Source organism: Cibotium barometz, chromosome 26, assembly GCF_041138505.1.
Source record: "Cibotium barometz isolate CiBa-2024 chromosome 26, ASM4113850v1, whole genome shotgun sequence".
NCBI lineage: Eukaryota > Viridiplantae > Streptophyta > Polypodiopsida > Cyatheales > Cibotiaceae > Cibotium > Cibotium barometz.
Genome location: NC_141071.1, coordinates 42,527,857 through 42,541,446, shown reverse-complemented (window position 1 = coordinate 42,541,446; position 13,590 = coordinate 42,527,857). Strand labels below are relative to the sequence as shown.

The window sequence follows — 13,590 nt, the reverse complement described above, 5'->3', positions numbered from 1 at the left end:
CGAGCTTCTCTTCTGATTAACTCTGATTGAGCTATCCTCTCAGGTGGAGAAGGTATACCCTATAGCGTAATACTAACTATGTTAATAAAGTTTTTGTGCTTTTCGGGCCATTTCGGGCACGTTTTGTGGCTCATCTATCAAGGTTTTCACAGACATTCCAAGGAACTATCATTTCAAACGATCTTTCTACAATTTTAGGTCTTTTGCACTATAGGATTTGGTGTGTGCAGATAGGGCCAAAATCTCTACTTCATCAGCTTTGCATCTTCAAGTTTATCATCATCAATAGCTTTGTTAACTTTGTCATCAATCTCATTAACTTTTTCTTTTTATCTAGTAACCTTTCTAGACTCTGTGCTTTTGCACTTTGTGTCAGTGATTATTTGCAGGCAGAAATAGCATGCAATGATGTATTTGGGATACTTTTCATGCTAAGGATAAGCTTGATATGGGACTACATACCTATTGTGGTCCTATATGGTACGTCATGTATTGGTTACAAAAGGGGTTTGGAATGTTGTGTGGCATTGACGCACACCTTCTCTCACTAGTGCAAGATAACACATATGCTTTGGATGGTGATACTAGTTCATATGTAACTGTGGCATCTACCTCCCACAATAGAACAAGCCAGGTGGGATGGCAAGAATGCACATGCATTGGTGGAACTTTCCATGAAAAGGAGCATTATTCCTCATATTTGCTCATGTAAAAGTACCAAGCAGGGTTGGGATGCATTCGTGCTCCTTTACCAAGTATATAATGAGGCACGAGTCGCAAAAACAATTAGATTTCGAGCACATGAAAGAGGGATACTTAATAGAAGAGTTTCTCACAAGGATCAAACATCTCAAAGAGCAGCATGCATATATTGGTGAGGCCTATCTAGATAGTTCATTGGTGTCTATTTTTCTCACAGCTTTACCAAACTCATACTAGGGTTTTACATCCACACTTTGGCTCATGATGAAGAGTAATCCCAATGCCCTTATGTTGGTTACAATGCTCTTGCAAAAAGAGAAATCTCAACAAAACCAAACTGAGAAGTGTGTGGAAGATCAAGCATTTGCTGCCAAATCAAAAAGGTAAAGGTAAAGCCTTTTCTCAAGGCAGTTATAATCTTAAGGCTGAATCAACCGAGTCTTCTGCCACAATGATGCTGAGAACGGGAGTGATAAGCCCAAGAAGAAAGGAAAATCGAAACTATTGTCAAAAGCTAAGCTATTATATCAATAAATGTAGAAAAGTACTCGAGAAGCAGAAGAATAAAGAATGAAGCATGGTTTTCGCTGGTGCATCAGTAGCCAGTGCTGAAAATAAGGAGTCATCAAACTATGCACAGGATGATTGGACATTCATTATGTATGACCCTTATGTCCATAATGTAGTGATAGATCAACATGTCTAATGTTTTAATAGTGGTGCTAATAAGCACATTACTTCTCAGCGTGACTTGTTTTCCTCACTTGTATACTCCTCAAGGAGGCACAGTCACATGTCTAAACAACTTATCATATCCAATGAAAGGAGTTGATAAGGTTTGCTCACTATTGTAAATGGTGAGATTATCACTCTCTCAAAAGTCGTGTTTATTCCATGCATTAAAAAGAACTCTTTGTCAGTCTATATGCCATTGCTAGGGCAAGCCTATTGATTAAATTTATTGATGATAGGTGTACAGTTCAATGATGGAGACATCACTATAGTATCCAATACTACTCTAAGCCACGTGCTTTACAAGTTGGACAGGTATGAGAGATTGGCACATAATGCTTGTTCAAATACTGTCACACGTGCTACGAGTGATGCGGAGCTCTGACACACCTGCTTTGGTTACTTGAATCTTGGTAGTTTGTTCCTTGAATCTTGGTTACTTGAATCTTGGTAGTTTGTTACGCCTTAAAAGGTAAGAGATGGTGTCAGAGTTACCAATGCTTGAGGCCCTCGTCACAAACGTGTATGTGAGGGGTGCATTTTTACCAAGATATAATTGGCATCGTTCCCGAAAGATGGGTCAAGACTATCCAAACATTTTAGCTTATACATAGTGATGTATGTGGTCCTATAAGGACACCATCGATCAAGGGATATATCTACTTTATGACTTTTATCGATGATGACTACTTTAGGCACACTTGGTTGTATCCATTGAAAGTAAAGTCAAAGGTTTTACATGCTTTAGACAGGAAGAACAAATCTCTCATGGAGATGATGTTGCATGGTTAAAGGCCAAGATTTACCTCATGTTTTTCTGTTGGAGGCAATTACGTGTGCCACATATGTTCTAAATAGATGCTTTATCAGTAGGGTATTGGGTGCCTCATCTATCTATGCACTAAAATGCCATACATTTAGTTTGGGATCTCTCAATTAAGGAAGTTTATACATATTCCCGGAAGTAAGTGTTGGTAGGCTATCAAGCGAGTATTTTGATACTTAGAGGGCACTCAGTCTCTTGGGCTATTCTATGCTAAAAGGGGGGGTGATAATCAACTACATGCTTTTAGTAATTCTGATTGGGCTAGATGTTATGGCACGTGAGTAGTGGCTTTTACTTTCGCCTTGGTGATTCATGTATATCATGGCTTAGCAAGAAGCGACCGACAATGGCCACTTCGAGTTGTGAAGTTGAGTGCACGAAAGCTTTTCTAGCGATTGGGGAATTAGCTCAGATGCCTTTTGATAGCTCTTTATGTAGAACAGCAACCCCCCACCTCCATCTTCACTAACAGCCAAAGTGCATTAGCCGTGCAAGGAACCCAATGTTTCATGCTTGCACAAAGCACATTGAGGTGCATTACGATTGTCAAGGAGAGGCTCATTGCAAAAGAGATTAGCATGGTTTGTGTCTCTACACATGACAATATAGCAAATATGTTTACTAAGACTCTCTCACGAAGCTTTTCACAAAGCTTTGTCTTATTACCATTTAGTGATTTGATCAACACATGATCCTTGTACATATTCACATCATCACTACAGGGAGAATTTGTAGCCATTTATATGGTAGTGATATGTGACTTAGGTTAGTAATGGTTCATGCCACTTTTTCTCTCCTTATGAGGTTTTTTCACTTAAGCATGGATATGCACTCTTCTAAGTGTGTATAAATAATTTTAACATGTCACTTCACTTGTACTTCGCTAATTAATTATCAATCTACTTTGAGTGTTATGCTTCTCTCCGTCTCTACTTATTTGCTAAATCTGTGTATGTTTAGCTACCTTTGTCTCAACTCCAACAGCAAAGGTATGACGTCAACATGAAAGAGTTACCAAAGTATATAAGTAGTCTTGAAAAACTTTCCATACACTCATTATTGGTAAGACATAGGTACCTGTAATGTAGCAATAAGATGAGGACTTACCCCAAGGATTCATAAGTATCCCACAGATAATAACTTATCTCCCTTGTGTTGCATCATTGAGAAAAGAAGTTATAAAAAAGATCGTTGTAGAGCTAACTCTAAACTCAAAGAAGAAAAGTAGATAACATTTTAATATAGAAACTCATTCATACCAAAGAAAAATCTATTAGAAAATTGTAAACAATCAAAACAATATTTTTTTTAAAGCACTCTAAGCTTTCTTTTTGGTATCCATATAAATTCAATTTTGGACAAACTTAAAGAACCCTTGACTTACCAATTAGACTTTAATTAAAAATATATCTATTAGTAAGGAGCATTAAAAATATTTAAATTATAAACAAGCATTATTTCTCGATGATGTAAAACATACGAGATTTACATTGAACAGTTACCAAAGGATACAAGTGGTCCTTTAGATCTTCCCACACACTCATTACTCCTAGAACCATAAGCTCCCCTAAAAAAAAAGAGTGCAACAATAAGACAAGGACTACCCCAACAATATGCCTTCCATAGATAACAATTGCTCCTCTCATATTTTGTAACACAAAAAAAAATTTACACAAAAGATGCCTAAAAGCTTGTACAAAGAATTAACTACTAGAAATGATTAAGATATTATTTAAAAAGCACAATATAAGTTCTATAACCTTCCCAACTGAGAAGTAATCTTGTAACTTCTTTTTGGAAAAGGAAAACTCAACCAAAAGAACAAACTATGAAAACAACTTTTACAAAAAGCAGTTAACATTGAGCTCTTGGGCCAATAATTCGACACTAGCCAAGTTAATGCTTAAAGAGGTGCACTCTCTCTCTAATCTCAAAAATGGTTTGTCATTGAGTTGAAAAGGAGATGATTGAGCTACTAAACAACTATTGTGAACAACAATACTAAGCATGTTTTCGTAGTTATTTATGATATAGGCTGTGGACTATGATTTTGATGTATTTGTTCTCGAGTTTATTGAGCCAATTTTTTTCCCTTGTGTTGGTTTCAAAAATAAAAAACTTTTTTTGAAAGTTGTTCAAATTAATAGACTTCATATTGAAAACATTGCCAATAACTTTGTGAGGACGCCACACACACATAACACCACTAGTATACTTTTTAACATACGTCTCCAAGCAAAGCTGCTGCTACATTTTTTAACCAACTTTTGAAAATTTTAAAGGTAGCAAGTCATAAGCTCTCCTTCCAAAAATCTTATCACGTGCATGCTAATTTAGCACAACAATTATATAAATATTGGATTGATTTTCTTTTGCAAATTGTTTGCATAGCAATGAAGCTAATTATGTTAGTCATAGCTACAAAGCCTAGACTACCTGATACTCAAGCTTGTCATTGACACAAAGAGAATAATAAGTTCCTAACTAGACATCAAATTAAATGTCAATAGGTGGTAAAATGTTATTGCTTGTTTAGGCATGTAAGCTCAACACTAGTCTTGTAATTGGCTACTTCTTAGTGAGCTACTGCTCACAAACATACACAACTTCGGACTAAGGCAACAAATGTATTTCTTCCCCTTATAAGTATGTCTACTTGGGAACTTTAGCCACGTTACATTTCTCCAAAGGTAGAAAAAAAGGTTGAGGAGCGACATGTCTCCATCAACATTTTCTTAAAGGATTGGAAACTTGCATGTTGTAGGTGCTTTTAATCTTGTGAAACATTGAGTTCTCTTCAACTTTTTGGGATTGTAAACGCGCTTCTAGAGAGAAGCAACAACATTGACCTGAACAAACTACTTGTCGACAAATACCATAAATTGGAGACTGGTCAAGCGTCAAAAGAAGAACACCCCTTTGCTGAGGATGCCTCTTTGGTTTCTAGTCATAGATAGGACACTCATTAAGCCTAGCATTGCACTTGCATCCATTGATGATAGGTTCTTTACTGTTGTCCCTATCAACATAAAATGAGAAAAAGTAGTGTAAATCTCATGCTTTTAAACAATCACATGGAATTAGCTCCAAACAATCATCTTTTGGATACGCAAAATCCAAAGAGTGGTTTCTAATGCATGCAAACTACTTGCCTTGGTACATTACGTGTGTCCACCGATGGTGAACGTTCCCTAGATGATAAGGACGCATTGATGGATACTCCACATTTGATGGATACAATGCAAAAACCACTCGGTCCATCAACTTTTCTTGCAGCCACATTGTTGAATTTAAATAAATCATTGTCAAACCCTAGTGAATACAAACAAACAATAAATCTAACGAAGGCAGCCCAATTATTCCTCAAAACTTAATCACTAACACCATACTAAACAAAATAAGAGAGCTCTTCCCAAATATGTTGCATCTGTTACATCTAAAAAAACATATACAAAATAAAAAAATCACTAAAATAACTCATGGACTCCAGCCATTACTCGATGTACAAATCTATTAACACACATTATTAAGAGATACAACCCTTGTTCAGCTTCATTATGTCTTTCTTTACCCACCTTCAGGAGAGACTCAGCACAAGAAAACAAGGACGATCTAGAACGAGGCATCCTCTTGGGAAAGACTCATCAGCTTAGAGACAAGTTTCATTTTCTAAGTCTCTGACTTCTGATAGTTGAGTATCCACCCTTTTTAAAGCATGCTGATCACAGAATTGAAGAGACTACAGGAAAAATATTATTCATGGACGTACAAGTGAATCCTAAAACTGTTACAACCATATTGATTTCAACAGAAAATGTGGCTTTTGACCCTGTCTACATCATCTCACTCACAGACTCTAGACTTCTTTTGGAGACCACATTTACATCATGATTGCTCTTTAAAACTGTGGATTATTTGTCACCTTGCAGTTAAAAGAGTAGTTATTATCACATGCATTTGTGTATAATGAGATCCACTACACACCGCCAGCCAAGAACAGGAGCTCTCCCCATATGGAATGTTGAAAGCAAGGCACATTCCCAGCCCAGCAGCTTAATAGGCCTTGCTCAAAAGTTTAAAATTTTTGAATTTACTTTCTCATCACATTTCTATTCTTAGGCAAGCCACATTAAGCTCTTTAAGAATAAAGAGGCAAACACTCCAATAGACACATGCAAAGATTATACTCCAAACAATGAAATTGCCCCCCCTCCAAAAAAAAAAGGAAGCAAAAGAAAAAACTTCTTACAAGCATCAAAAAAAGTTTTCCACAAACAAAAGCATTTTGACTCCAAGCTAAAGCCAACTAACAAACAATTATTCAAAATGAAAGCTTGAAGCAATAGATTTGAGGACCCCTACCTGAGGTCAAGCAAGCACTCTACTTTGAATTGTGGCAAACCCTTAACCCTCTCTCTCTCTCTCTCTCTCTCTCTCTCTCTCTCTCTCCGCCCTTCTACCACCACCACTCTAGACCATAATGATGAAGACAAAACAGATAAGACATCCTCACAACACTCTATGAATATGCACAAGTGGGTGAGAGCTCATCCATCCCTAGCAACACTAGCTGGACCAATCTGCAGTGAAAAACTAAAGCACTTCAAAATAATCAGTTGTCCAAATAACAAGCATACGATTACAAGATGAACCACCGAACATGCAGGACAATTCCAATCTGTCTGCTTAATGAAAACAAGAACGTAAAGAAAGGTTTTTAATACCTGGTTAGAAGATGGCTGTGGCAAAATGAGAAAAGGTACTCCTAGAGTCGCTCAAAGAAGCACTAGAAGCCTAGTACACAGTAAGACAAGTAGCACGACTTCTGAGAACTAAAGAAAATTTGCAAGCTGCACTCACAACAACCTAGATTCCAATCGACCTCCATGATTAAAAAACACAAATCATGGGAACTCACACACAGTATTAGTGAGCCCCGCACTGTCAACAGTAATGCAGACACTGCAAATTGGTAAAAGTTCCAGGTTACCTGGAAAATTACAGAAAAGGTGTGTATTAGGCAAGCTGCCCAAGCCCCAGTATACAACTTGCCAACAAGAGTGATTATTGTATATAGACCTATTAGGTTTCGGGTAACGAAAGGGTAAAGACAAAATGCCAGCCTCCAAAATGGCATCCCCCGCGGCAAGCTGCACCTTTGAGGCAGCCCATTAGGCTGTCTTCCCAGGAACTGAGTAACTTAAGCCTTGGAACCCAACAATAGAGAGAAACAACAAGAAGAAAGGTGTCATCCAGTCTCTACGAAACAGTACGCCCATAACTCACTGCAGCTATGTAGAGATTTTTTGACCACTTTTCCTGCATAGTACCAATTTATTACATGTAAGCAATGAAGAAATGGGAGCAGCTCTCAAAGTTCCGACAAAAGCAGATAAGACTAGATCCTCAACCTTAACGTGCGTGCTTGGGAATGCAGATGTCCGAAGCGTTTCTTGGGTCTCATCTATTGGCTTTCTTCTTGGTACACTCAAAATGAAAGCTGCCTGGTCCCATGTTGCAGCAGTTGCGGTAATGCGATACCCATTATCCCATCTGCGATGAATGCCTTCACTTGGGTATAGAAAGTCCAGTTCAACCACCTGGAAGCCGAACATAAGCCTTCAAATCTTGTTTGGAGGTGGTGATATACCACACAGCCCTTCAACATGCAGAATTAACTTCACATTTAGGGTAGAAACAGCTTGACTCCCATGAAACAGCCATATAAAAGACTGTCAAAATCTTACTTGGTCAGTAAAGCCTCCGTTTCGTGACATGACCACACCCCAACGGCTACCGGCCGTGGCCATGGAAGTAACGTAGAACCCCTCCCTCCATTTCTTATTGATCCATTTGAAAGGAAAAGAGTCACTGACTTTGTATGATTGTTGAGTGTACTGTGTTCCTGTATTTCGGACAATGTAAAGAGAAGTAAAATTTTCATCCATTCAACAAAAGGCTCTCATTTTGGACTGACTGCTACTGTAGGCTACTACAATCCAACCTTTAGACATGACTACCAACGAGCTGCCATTGTTGGCTCCGGCAATTGCACTTATATAAAAGCTTTGCTCCCACTGCTCCATAATCCATTCCTGAAAATGGCAGTAAATCAGCATCAAAACAAGCTCCTAATTGACCAGTATACCTCAGGGACCTAACCATGCAGATAAGATACACAACCCCACGGTCAGATGGGTTCGTCTCAGTAAAACCTTGTGTAAGAAATACTGGGAGAGTTCATAGACTTGGGCACTGAACCCTGTTCCAGCATCCATGATGAGTGCCCACAAGTTACTGCATGACGCTACACTGCTGATGTACAAGCCATCATCATTCCCCTTCTCAATATGCTGAGCTAACCGATTATCGGCAACATTGTAATGGTACCTGGTCCATACATCCATGGATGGCAATGCTTATGCTAGATGGTAAAAGCTTCTACTGTAAACCTATTCCTGTGAGAATGTCCAGTTTTCTAATTGAATTATTGAATTTTATGAGCATTCCCGCACTTAGTTCACCTTTGTTTCATGGGCTGACGGGCATTATACACACTAATCCATTGAGTAGCAGGCATTCCTAAACTAATCTTCTTCCTAGGATGATCATCTTCATCCTCCTCAGGAATCAATCTTGCACGTTTCTGACCAACCTGAGTTCATACAGACCAGGACACAATTAAGAATCCCAAAGGGAGAGGGATAACATATTTTCAAAAGTAAACAGCAGGAAGCAATAGCAATCGCACTACCAAGGGAATTTAAAAAGGACTCTTTGACGTGATGTTAACACACCTTTTGGGCACCATCCGTGTTAATGGGCCTCACGGCCGGATTTGGTCCAATTATGCCATCAAAAAGGGACACCAGTTTCCCGTAATTGGGCTCCTCGTCAAACTTAATGTTTACCACTGTCTCAAGAAAGTTCTTGAAGGGAAGCGGACAAAAACAACAGAGCATCTCTGGTGATGTTGACATTTTCTTCTTACAAACCAGAAACCCTTTATTGTCACCCTAGAAAAAGCAAAGAAGAAACCCGTCAGCAATCACAACAAACAAGGATAACCCACAAGCTGGATTATTATCATCTAAAACAACCCAAGGTTTCCAGCTAGAGTGATTGAGGCCAAGAACCATTGCAAAAGGATAAATAGTGTGGAAATAATGTGAATAAGTATCAAACATGGGCATGAATTAGCTGTTCAGTAAACCTGGTATCCTTGCCAAGGTAAACGGCCCCTTAACAAAAAAATCAGAGTATATGCTAAAGACTCAAGGTCGTCTCTCCGACTGCCAGTTCGACCTAAATGGGCATGCACACTCGCATAGCGAACAGTTCCTCTGAGGCACAACAAAGACACACACACACACAGAAAAATCATCAGTTTGGATCCAAAACAAACAGGTTATGCATACCATACACTATCATCTGCAAGTTGCAAAGAAACATATAGATAGAAGACCTGAAAACATCAGGCTTTTGGTCGTACTCAACATGCTGGCCAGTGGTACTATCTCTCCACCGTGTTGCTACAAACAAATGTATATCAAAAATCACTCCCATAAATCAGAAGCCGAGACCAAATTAAAAACTAGATTTTCTTCGAAACTAACCTAGACCCAAGTCAATTAGAAAAAGCTTTTTTTCATCAACTGATCCAGGTAGTCCAAGCAAGAAATTCTCAGGTTTAACATCACCATGCACATACCTGAAGAGACAGAAGCAGCATAAAATACAGTGCATAGAAAAACATTTCAAGTCATGTGTAATAAACTATGAGAGAGAGTGTGCGCTCGCTATGTATATATGTACATAGATACATATATATACATACATACATACATTGATGTATATAAATATACATTTATGTATACGTGTGTGTGTGTGTGCACGACGGGTGGGTACATGTGTATATCATACATACACATATATGTAAGTGTCTATACATATTATACATATATGTATGTAAGTCTGTATGTAGATATAATATACATACATATATGTATGTGTATGCCTGTATGTATGTATGTACATATGTATGTATGTTCTTTTGGAGTTAAGACTAAATGCATAATGTATGTATCATGCATGCACGCGTACATAAGTGAATACATGTGTGCATGGGCGTGTACATACGTGTGTGTGTGTGTGTGTGTGCGCGCGCGCGCGCGCGCGCAAGTTAAGATTGTTCTTTGAGTTCAGGAAACCACCTAAACTTTCCATTGTGCATGTGCCATGACAACTCCATAATATATAGCATAGTCTACTTGCTATGGCATCCCCATTCATGTCATTAGTGCCCGAGGGTGGGCACAGATTCATGCAAAAGAGTAGTTTATGTAATGTTTTTCACATTCATCACCAAACTTACCCTCTATTGTGCATTTTTTCCAAAATCGATAAGGCTTCCACAGCAATGCAAGCAACCATTTCCGTGGACATCCTGGGGTACAAAAAGATAACAATTTGACAATAACCTACTCAAAATCTCTGCACAAAAGTTTACATGCTAGTGGTCTTACGCTTGCCCAGTAGAATTCCATACATCCCACAAGCTTGGCCCCAGCATGTCCATGACCTGTTGAAAATCAAATTAAGAAGTCCAATCCATCACCAGAAAAAAGGAAGCCTTTGACACAAAGATTAGAGCCCAGTTTACTTGCCATCACATAATAATCGCCTTGTCTGCCTTTATAATGCACTCGAGGAACACCATGACTGCCACCTAGAGTGCTGTAATAAGACCATAAGTGGTGCATGAACATCCCACCCCTCTATTTGAACAAACTAACGACAATTTGAATTCACTCAATGTTAAGAAAAAAAAGAGGAGCCTTACTTGTACACTTGCCACTCGTATGGGGGACCAAAGTTGCAACCTTTACTGTTTCGATGCTCAAATTTTAGAGCAACCTGCCCATGAAAAAATGCCCTTTGTATCAGCAAAATGAAGACAAATGAAGCTATATATTGAACATGCTTATATGACTTTCCAACCTCAATAGCCTGAGGACCAGTTCTCTCAGTTCCACCATTCAGCCTGCGTCCTATGTACACTTGTCCAAACCCACCCTTTCCAAGCTTTCTTTCTGTTTTGTAAACAGGAGAAGCCCCTACTTGCACCTGTTGGACAGAATGCCATTAGAAGAGCAGCTTGAAAATAATCCGCAAGGATGCCATCCGCAACCTAAAGCTCATGTAGTAAACAAGTGTTAATAGACACTACATAGTGGATTTGCATAGATAAGCCACTCACCCTCTCTGGAAGAGGAGCAGTGCATTGTTCATCATCAGCCACCTTCTCTGCACTCCTACCTACGCTCTCCTCGTCCATTTTTTTCTGATTCGTATGCCGACCTGCAGGCGGCTCCTTCACGTCGATCTCGGCAACGACTTTCTCAAAATGAAGCTGGTCTGGTGGGGGGGGGGGGGGGGGGGGGGGGGGGGGAGCTGCAGCGGTCCTGACTTGTTCCTAATTGAAGCTCGAGTGACTCTGGGTGTCTGGGTCCTCCTCTGCTTCAACTCAGTCTGGCCGGTAGCGCGGCCAGCATCACTAGGGCACGTCCAGTGACCTGGGCTTTGGGAGATGGATTGGGGACAGCTCGCGTTCTGGTGGGGACAAGGGCAGGGCCGGGCTGTCAAGGTGTCAGCTGCGGGGATGGCAGCTTCCTTCGCGGCTGCAGCACGGGTTCGGGCACAAGGCAAGGGTTGATGTACACGCACAGCGGCAGCGGGGCGTCTTCTTCCTGATTTTTGGTGCTGCTGAGGCTCTCTGTGTTGCTGCTGCTGCTGGTGGTTTTCGCAATCTGTCGATGGGTGGACAAGGGCATCTAGGGGAGAACGGGGCTGGCGCGCTCCACTGCGCAGTTCTGGCATCCTTCACCCATGCACGCAAGCCGCGCTACCCACGCTCAAGGGGCTCATATCACCCGCACGGGGAGAACACGTATGTACGAAGAAAAACCGTATAAACAGAAAAACAAAGATCAGGGTAACCTAGAAGGGGAGAAATCTGGCTATGGCAATGAAGACCTTCTGCAGGCTCTGCAAGGTTAGGGTTTGGGAACTCCGATTTGAAGGGGCAAGACTATGGCTATGGCATGGCGCACCTCCTGTACACTGATCAGGGTTTCGGCGATAGGGACAAGATATTCAACGCAAACCTCTGGCTACCGGTACTTGAACTCGCTTAATCTCCCGTTTTACTACCTGCACACTCTTATAGATTAGGGTTTCGCCGACAGGGGTAAGATCTTCCACGCAAACCTCTGGCTATGGCTTCTGCATCGCTAATCTTCCCTTAATTTCCCTCTCTGCTACTTAATCTTCCCCTAATTTCCCGCTTGGTTACTTAATTTTCCATCACTCTCTCTCTCGTTTTCCTAATTCTATCCTTAATCCTTCTTACCGCCTTAAGCTGGCCCTTTTGCCCTTCCACCCGTCCGATTTGAATCCAACGGTCACCGGATCAGCAACTATTTTATCTTTATTGAGATCCATCCTATCGAATATTATTGACACCTTTATACGATCCCTCTAGAGAACTAAGAGGTTGATCCCTCTCGAGAACTAAGCTGGTCCTATGCTCCTAATGAGCTTCCCGAATCGACGACAAGATCAGTGCTGAAATTTGCAGCCATCCAGAGCATCATTGCCCTCCAAAGCTTCATAGGAAGCCTATCTTTAAATTTTAGTTACTAAACAAGGCCACCCCAAGTGAACTTGGGTTTCAAATGAAGGCCAAGGTACCTTTAAGGCCTTCAATTTCATAAATTTTGAACTCCAAGGCATGGTTGCAAATATCATGCCTGGATAAGATGTCTCAGGCTCTTATGTAATTTGTGCTAAAGAGAAAATTTTGATTCATTAAATAGCATAAGCATCGATAACAAAGTAATAATAAAGGAGACATTAGAGATTAGCCCTATGCTCAATGGAGGAGACGTTAGAGATTAGCCCTATGCTCATAATTATATTAACCTTCATTCATATGAAACACCATTGAAAACAAAATCTAATAGTTAATTAATAGTACCTATAAGAGCATAAATAATAGGGGTAATATTACATACGTGAATATCAATCAATCAATCAAAGCAATAGAGCTTAAAGTGAAATTTTGCAATAACTTTCAAATTTGTGAGAAAATGCAATATAAAGCATCCACCATGTACCAAGTCCCAAGTAGCACCCTTTTTACACATAGAAAGTAAGTGGCACCCTTTTCATGTATATTGTTAGCACAACCCTCTTGAGCAACTAGAGATGCATATTGTCTCCCTTCTGTATCCTCACCTACTTCAACCAATTTCTTTGTACCAACACAA

At 40.0% G+C, this 13,590-nt stretch overlaps 1 protein-coding gene across 5 annotated transcripts; it reads right to left on the bottom strand.

The window, feature by feature from the left end:
- Positions 1 to 4,760: 4,760 nt before the first annotated feature.
- On the bottom strand, positions 4,761 to 12,761 carry LOC147623991 (casein kinase 1-like protein HD16). Of its 5 annotated transcripts, XM_086820677.1 has the most exons (20): positions 11,520 to 12,761; positions 11,261 to 11,386; positions 11,103 to 11,176; positions 10,927 to 10,996; positions 10,786 to 10,841; positions 10,635 to 10,706; positions 9,877 to 9,971; positions 9,726 to 9,792; positions 9,474 to 9,603; positions 9,058 to 9,276; positions 8,785 to 8,915; positions 8,476 to 8,650; positions 8,265 to 8,355; positions 8,008 to 8,165; positions 7,672 to 7,860; positions 7,340 to 7,579; positions 7,179 to 7,250; positions 6,985 to 7,054; positions 5,413 to 5,572; positions 4,761 to 5,279 (listed from the first exon to the last, which is right to left on the bottom strand). In XM_086820677.1, the coding sequence occupies exons 1-16, from the start codon at positions 11,595 to 11,597 to the stop codon at positions 7,520 to 7,522; spliced, it is 1,791 nt and encodes a 596-aa protein (XP_086676803.1). In that variant the 5' UTR covers positions 11,598 to 12,761; the 3' UTR covers positions 4,761 to 5,279; positions 5,413 to 5,572; positions 6,985 to 7,054; positions 7,179 to 7,250; positions 7,340 to 7,519. The 5 variants fall into 5 exon arrangements, with proteins under 5 accessions (XP_086676803.1, XP_086676802.1, XP_086676801.1 ...); XM_086820676.1 differs by lacking the exons at positions 4,761 to 5,279; positions 5,413 to 5,572 and adding an exon at positions 5,754 to 6,853; XM_086820675.1 differs by lacking the exons at positions 4,761 to 5,279; positions 5,413 to 5,572 and adding an exon at positions 5,754 to 6,840.
- Between the last annotated feature and the right edge of the window lie 829 nt (positions 12,762 to 13,590).

Bases quoted from the DNA above. Each gene is read 5' to 3' on its own strand.
- LOC147623991 (XM_086820677.1), bottom strand. From the start codon at position 11,597: ATGGACGAGGAGAGCGTAGGTAGGAGTGCAGAGAAGGTGGCTGATGAT. The intron at 9,604-9,725 runs GTCTTCTATCTA...GTTGTGCCTCAG, and splicing joins CAAAAGCCTGATGTTTTCAG to AGGAACTGTTCGCTATGCGA. The intron at 8,356-8,475 runs GTTTTACTGAGA...TGCCATTTTCAG, and splicing joins CCCAGTATTTCTTACACAAG to GAATGGATTATGGAGCAGTG.